The following is a 6,710-nucleotide window of genomic DNA, read 5'->3' as shown; positions in this document are numbered from 1 at the left end:
AAATAAAATTATGAACATATCTAGATTGCCTTCGAGACATCTTTGCAACAAAGACCCAATGCGCTAGCACAGTGGAACTTCCTCTGCATCCTACCCTCCGCGGGCGGCGACGACAGATTGAGCGTAGAGGCTCGGATTGCCGGTCCGGCAGGGTAGAGAATCAATTTTTTTACACGGACTGTCGGACTGGTTTTTTTTTAATCGGGCATGTAAAAACTAGTCATACTTGTTCCTTTTTGGTTGTGACCGTGGAGTGATGTGATCCGGCGCTCATGGTGTGACCGGACGGAATTGAATTTCAAATTGCACGCACTAGCAGTGGACACTCAGGGGATAGTTTTGGATGGCCGGCTCCCGCATCCGTGTCGACGTACTGATCCACAAACGAATGCGCTGTCCGATTTAAGACTCGGTGTTGGAGATGCACTAACTGAACTACCCATCGGTCGAGTGGTGGTCAAATCAGCGTTGAAGTCGCTTCTTCCCGTTGTGTTCTCCCATGGAGCGGCAAAGGGGGCAGTTTGAAATTCAAAAACCGGCACCACCACCACCCGCCAGCCGAAGCGGGAGGAAGGAGCCTCTTCCCCGAGCATAAACACTGTCGTTACGTCCCTTGTATGACATGGGCTGGTTGTAACCTTCTCCTATTACGTAGGATCTAGATAGGCACGTATAGGCAGGACGTTCCTAAGCTCAAGGGAGCCCGTTGGGGTCTCTCCCTTATACAGAACGTAAATCATCTCTGTGAGCTAATACAATCAGAATCAGTGTGAAATCCATCCCATAACTGGTCCCTCACACCCGGCGCCCATCCTCCATCCTCCCCAGCCGCGCCGCCTCATGTTCAGCGTCCAGTCCCCCCGCCCACTGAGGGCTCGCGGCGGCGATGCGGCGGTGGAACAGGACAGGGAACTCCGCCACGAGAGCAAGGTGGGGAGGGTGCGGACGCGCGCCAAGCTGCGGGAGGCGGAGAGGTCGAGGAAGGAGAACGAGGAGCGGGAGCGGCTAGATGCGGAGGAGGCCGACTACCGCCGTGTTTGGGCAAAAGGTTCGGGCACTATTACTATCTGTGAAGTCGATTAGTCTCTACCGATTACTAATAAGCAAATAGATAGATTTAGTGCGCATCGTCTCGCCTACATCTGCATGGTGCTTCTTATTATTATTACTCGCAGGATCCTTACTTTGCCCTTATTTTAACAAGAAATTTCTCTAACTAAAAGCATGGTCATCAAGTGTACACCGAGTGTAAACGTTCTTGGGAATTTCAGAATTTTAATTGCAAACAGTCCAAAAAATAATAAAAGAAATACTGGTAAAAGGTACTCCCTCCGGTTCATTGATTTCAAACGCCTTTTTCTATTTCCTTCCAACAATAACAAGTCAATAATTAGGGGAGAGACTAATCAGGGGCTAAATTGGTACTACTACTCGATCTATCATTGGTTCACCAAAGAAGTGGACAGCTGCTAGCAATCTATATATGTTCTTTCTTCAAGCATGATACACCCAGCCCCGTTTAGTGGTGTGGCTCTTGCTATTGTGATCTGATGCTTCTGGAATCTGAATGTACACTGCTATGCATGTTGCAGGCAATGAACTCTTCTACACCAGAAGATATCAGGAAGCAGCAGCTCACTATACCGAAGCTGTGAACAAGAATCCAAATGAACCCGCGGTAAGGATTTGATTTACCGTGATTAAACTTTATATATTCTATCTGAAGGCACCTTTAGCTCATTCGTTAAATTTGGTTCTCCGTTCAAGTTAGATGAGCCTCTGAATATTATAAATTCAGTCACATAACATATCATTTATGAGCTGTCTTGTTTGTTTTACATTTTACATCATTGACTGGAAGGCATGCTCCGGAGGGCATAATTTTTTATTGGCTCCCTGGTTACTGTAGTATTTTACTTTGATGATAGTGATACTTTTATGATTGGCCATCCAGGTGTTTAGAAACAGAGCTCAATGTCACATCTTTCTGGGAGCTCTGCCCCAAGGTCTGGAAGATGCAGAAAAATGTATTGAGCTGGATCCTACTTATTTGATGGGTTATCTCTGTAAAGCGAAGGTTCAAGCCCTGATGCAGAATTATGAAAGTGCTATGGCAACATACATAGAGGGTTTGAAGCGTGATCCAAACAGTACTATCATAATTGATGGCTTTAAGAGGTAGCATTCCAGTCCTCTGTTTGCCTTGTTGACATTATAACATGAACTGACATTTGTTTTTGTTGGACTAGATGTGTGACATGCATTGAGAAGTCTAAAGGCGGTGACGTTGGGCTTGTGGATTTAGAAGACATTTTGGTCAGTCTCTTCCATCATTATTTGTTTCTGTTTAATTTTTTCACACATATTTCTTGCATGGATGGTTCACCGTGACTGTGGTAATCCTTGTGCAACAGGAAACAAAGAAACTGTACCTTGACTGGCAATGAGAACCTTCTAATTAGTAGTTAAACTTTAAAAGGACCACTTAGAAATCTTAAACCATACTTATGGTGTACATGAAGCACAGCGCATTGAAAACCTGCTAATTAGTAGTTAAACTTTACCCCTTCCAAACAATCTGGTTGAGTTTTATTACCCCAAGTCACTAATTATTTGCTCTCAATGATCCTAACAGAGAGATTGGCATTCAGACATTTATTTGTCTAATGAACTTAAAAAGTACATGGAAGAAGTTGCAGTATTCAAGAAAGAAGCTTCTGATGAGCGCTTGAGGTGGATTGAATCTGAACAAACAGTAAGTTCATATCATGATGTCCTAAAAATTATAAATGATAAGCATTTATTTTTGAAAAAAGCTATCTTATCTAAACTGGAGGGTCATACTTGCAAATTAGCCCTACTGGATATGCATGCACTCTCTAGATTAAACCATTCTTACAATCTTACTACTACAACTTATCTGCTGGATGCTATTTATGTCAAATGAAAGCATATTAATCAAGCCATCTATCACAGATAAATATGAATGTAAGTGTGTGAGTTCTGCAGGCCAGGACATCAGAGGCAAATCAGGTGCAACGACATAAAGATGCTGAGGAGCATCTTTCCAAAATACAACAAGAGTTGCAACAAGTTAAAGCACGACAGGATGAGGTTGCTAATGAGCTACAAAAAGCTAATAAGCATAATGAACATGCTCAAAATCAGCTTTTGGAATCAAAAAAGTTCCATAGTGAGGAACTTCAGAAGGCCAATGAGCATAGTTTGGATCTGCAACATCAGCTCACTGAATCCAAAGAGCGGTATAATCAGCTTCAGTCCAAGCATGACGTCTTGCTAAAGGAACGAGATGCTGCACTCGAAGAGGTAGAAAAGTTACACCGGAGAAGTACAGCGATGCCCTGCCAGTTTTCATTAGCTGAACTAGAACGTGCAACAGAAAATTTCAGTACTTCAACGAAGTTCAGAGAATGTGGGGTTGCCTCTGTGTACCGAGGTGTCCTCCGGAACATGACAGTTGCAGTAAAGGTGCTGAGACACGATGGTCAAGGACCCTCACAGTTTGAACAAGAGGTAGTTCTACTGAACTTGCTCTGAACTAGCAGAGTTTGCCTATGTCATACTAGAAAAAGTTGGTGATGTCTTGCTTCTTTTCAGTCAAAACTGGAACTTGAATAAATTAGTGTTTCCAAAACGACTAGTTGTAAATAATTTATTTTGGATTTATGTTGCAGGTTGCTATCCATAGTAGAGTGAGACACCCCAACCTAGTAACTCTGCTAGGAGCATGCACAGAGTTATTGACGCTTGTCTATGAGTTCTTACCAAATGGTAGTCTTGAAGATTTTCTTTCATGTGAGGATAAGAGGCGAACTCTGACGTGGCAGATCCGCATCCGTATTATTGCTGAGATATGTTCAGCTCTGATCTTTCTTCACGAGAACAGACCTGAACCAATTGTACATGGCGATCTTCATCCTGCCAATATTCTTCTTGATGCCAACTTAGTCACTAAGCTTAGTGACTTTGGCATTTTTCATTTGCTAATCCAGTCCAACAGCAATAGCACCAACCATCCTGTGGAGGCCCCTATATACGTGGACCCAGAATGTCTTGCCACTCGCAAGATGACACCTCACTCCGATGTTTATTCTTTTGGAATGGTAGTCCTGCGCCTTTTAACTGGAAAGCCTCCTCTTGGTATAAAGAAGATTGTGGAGGATGCTATGGAGCAAGGTGACCTCAATTCTGTAGTTGATACCTCAGCCGGAGAGTGGCCTGATGTGCACATCCAGCAGTTAGCACACATTGCTCTCAGTTGCACTGAGCAAAACAGCAGGTACCGTCCTGTTCTTTCAGGCCAGCTCTGGACAGCAGTTGAGACCATGAGGGATGTTGCAATGTTATCTTCACAGTCATCTTCAAGTTTGGTGCCAGAGGAAAGCATCATACCATCACACTTCACCTGTTCTATATCTCATGTGAGTAGAAAGGAACTCTATGCTTTTTCCCTATTCAGGAGCACATAAATACCCCCTCTGTCCCATAATATAAGATCGTTTTGCAAGCTAAAAATGACTTGAATGTGTCTTTTGTTTCGCCTATTTCTAGGCACTCGTGTGATGTTAGTAGCTCTCTTATCTTGTGACTAATCATCTTTTGTCATCATTTCAGGAAATCATGAAGGATCCTCAGTTGACAGCGGATGGAATCACCTACGAAGGTAATTCTATCCGGGAATGGTTTGGTAGAGGCAAAATCACATCGCCGTTCACCAACTTGCCACTTCAACACCAGGAGCTCATCCCCAATATCGCTCTCCGTTCTGCCATTCAGGAATGGCTCCAACAGCACAGCATGGTGCTGTAATAATCTGCCTAATTTGCAAAGCTTTGTCCCAGCCGCCACAAGTAGCAACACGGTGTGTCGGTGCCTGCTCCCCACCAAAAGCTTGAACCTGGCAGACAGAAGAGCAAGCATCCGTCAACTGCGTAGTACTAACTAGTGGTATGGCATTCTGTAGGTAAAATGCAAGTATTTTGCAAAAGGATCATTAGATATGTAGGCGACGTCTATGAAAAACAAAAGACTGCTTGAACTAGTGGTCAGTGGAGTAGTTGTTATTCTTGTAGAACTATGGCTCATTACTGCGTGAACTAGTTTTTTCTTGAACCCAAGTCACATTTCCAAATCTTGTGGATGAACACCTGACCATCGTCATCTTGGAATCGCAACCTATATAACTTAACCTATAAAGTAATGAGCCATCATTTTCCTAAAGTCGCACGTCTTCGTAAAGTGCAGTTTTGGGCTTGGTATTCTACAATTTTAGGTGGCTGAGATTCTAAAACAAGCGACCGATAATTAAGGAAAAAAATTGCAACCATTTTGCTATTTCTTGGTTGCCTAAAATTGCACACATTTAGCACGAATTTGCTCTCTTTATAAAGTGTATGACCTTTTCAGTGTAAAGTCGCAATTTTAGTTTCAGTCAGAACTATATATTTGACTTAGTTCAGGTTTTGCTCTCTATAACTTGGTGTAATTTCCTGGTGGCCCTGACACTGGAATGCTGTTTGAAATGAACACTATATGATCAAGGTTTGGCCTAAATTAGCTAGGTGTTTTTGGTGCTGTAATGTTACTTATGCAAAGCAGAACAGATAACTGGGGATGCCGTTGGATGTGATATGGTATTAGCCTATGCCGAACTCCACGGCTGATGTTGAGGCTGAGGTGGTGATTTGAGCCTCACTCACCCAATCCATCAACTGTAACTTACTGATCTGATCAAGAATTGCCAAGAACAGAGTTAGCCTGTCAGTCTTTTCAAATTACAGTGACAGTGAACAGAGCAGAGCTAGGAGTAGGTTCTAAAACTGCAAGGTTCTAAACTACAAACTGCAACTGCTGATGTGGTGTCAAAAGGTTTGCCTTTCTTCTTTGGCGATGACCCGGAAACGGCGAGATTGAGGGCCGGAGAAAGGCCGCCGAGGTTTTCGCTGAAGCTGGCCAATCTGGTGAAGGGGTCGCTGGACTTTGCGGGCTACAACCACATTCCACACAAAGGATGGAAATTCCACTGCCATCAGATATTTGCTGAATGGTACCTTCGCATACAGTGGATCCATAGGCTTCAGTAACTGCCAGTTCTCCTCTCGTATCTTGAAATTCAGACTCTTACTTTCTGCTGATGCGTCATTTGTGTATCTATTCTCTGCATGCATTTCCAGCCTTCAGAAATGGGAGGTCGATTGGAGATCAGGTAGTTGAAATGATACATGAATATTTAGGCTAACAATTTTCTGCAGTAATGCTGTATTTATTGTTACCGTCTAGCCCTAGCTCTCGCCTACCTCTCGCTCTCTCTCGCTCTGTGATGCGAACCGAGGTAGAAGAAGAAAGGAAGAAGAAGAAGACACAGGTGGACAATGGACTTTGCCGGCGCATGAACGCCGCGGCTGCAACGACGGCCTTTTCCCTCAAGCTCGAACTTGAGCACCACACCACACCATTACAACGAGCACCATGCAGGGTCTTGTACCCAGAGCCAGCGACCGGGCACGTACCCACGCTCCCTCTCCCTCGCGCCCGTGATCCGCTCGCCTCGCGCGTGACCACGACGTGCTCCAACGCACGCAGTTCACGGCAGGTCTCCAACGGAACGCACGCGAGCACCCCGCACACTACGCCAACGGCTTGGCCCTGGTCCTATGCACTGGGTCACGCACACACGCGCACTCCCGTGC

The 6,710-nt window shown here is 44.4% G+C and overlaps 1 protein-coding gene across 1 annotated transcript; it reads left to right on the top strand.

Moving 5' to 3' along the window:
- Nucleotides 1-745: 745 nt before the first annotated feature.
- LOC119331360 (U-box domain-containing protein 70-like) lies at nucleotides 746-5,126 on the top strand. Its single transcript, XM_037604527.1, has 8 exons — nucleotides 746-1,048; nucleotides 1,593-1,678; nucleotides 1,955-2,178; nucleotides 2,250-2,316; nucleotides 2,636-2,755; nucleotides 3,010-3,534; nucleotides 3,696-4,442; nucleotides 4,636-5,126. Exons 1-8 carry the CDS (start codon nucleotides 841-843, stop codon nucleotides 4,828-4,830), a joined length of 2,172 nt encoding a protein of 723 aa, XP_037460424.1. The 5' UTR covers nucleotides 746-840; the 3' UTR covers nucleotides 4,831-5,126.
- Nucleotides 5,127-6,710: the final 1,584 nt, after the last annotated feature.

This window comes from Triticum dicoccoides, chromosome 7A, assembly GCF_002162155.2.
Source record: "Triticum dicoccoides isolate Atlit2015 ecotype Zavitan chromosome 7A, WEW_v2.0, whole genome shotgun sequence".
Classification (NCBI taxonomy): domain Eukaryota; kingdom Viridiplantae; phylum Streptophyta; class Magnoliopsida; order Poales; family Poaceae; genus Triticum; species Triticum dicoccoides.
This window is presented reverse-complemented; position numbering and strand designations above follow the sequence as displayed.

Bases quoted from the DNA above. Each gene is read 5' to 3' on its own strand.
- LOC119331360 (XM_037604527.1), top strand. From the start codon at position 841: ATGTTCAGCGTCCAGTCCCCCCGCCCACTGAGGGCTCGCGGCGGCGAT. The intron at 1,679-1,954 runs GTAAGGATTTGA...TTGGCCATCCAG, and splicing joins AGAATCCAAATGAACCCGCG to GTGTTTAGAAACAGAGCTCA. The intron at 2,317-2,635 runs GTCAGTCTCTTC...TGATCCTAACAG, and splicing joins TGGATTTAGAAGACATTTTG to AGAGATTGGCATTCAGACAT.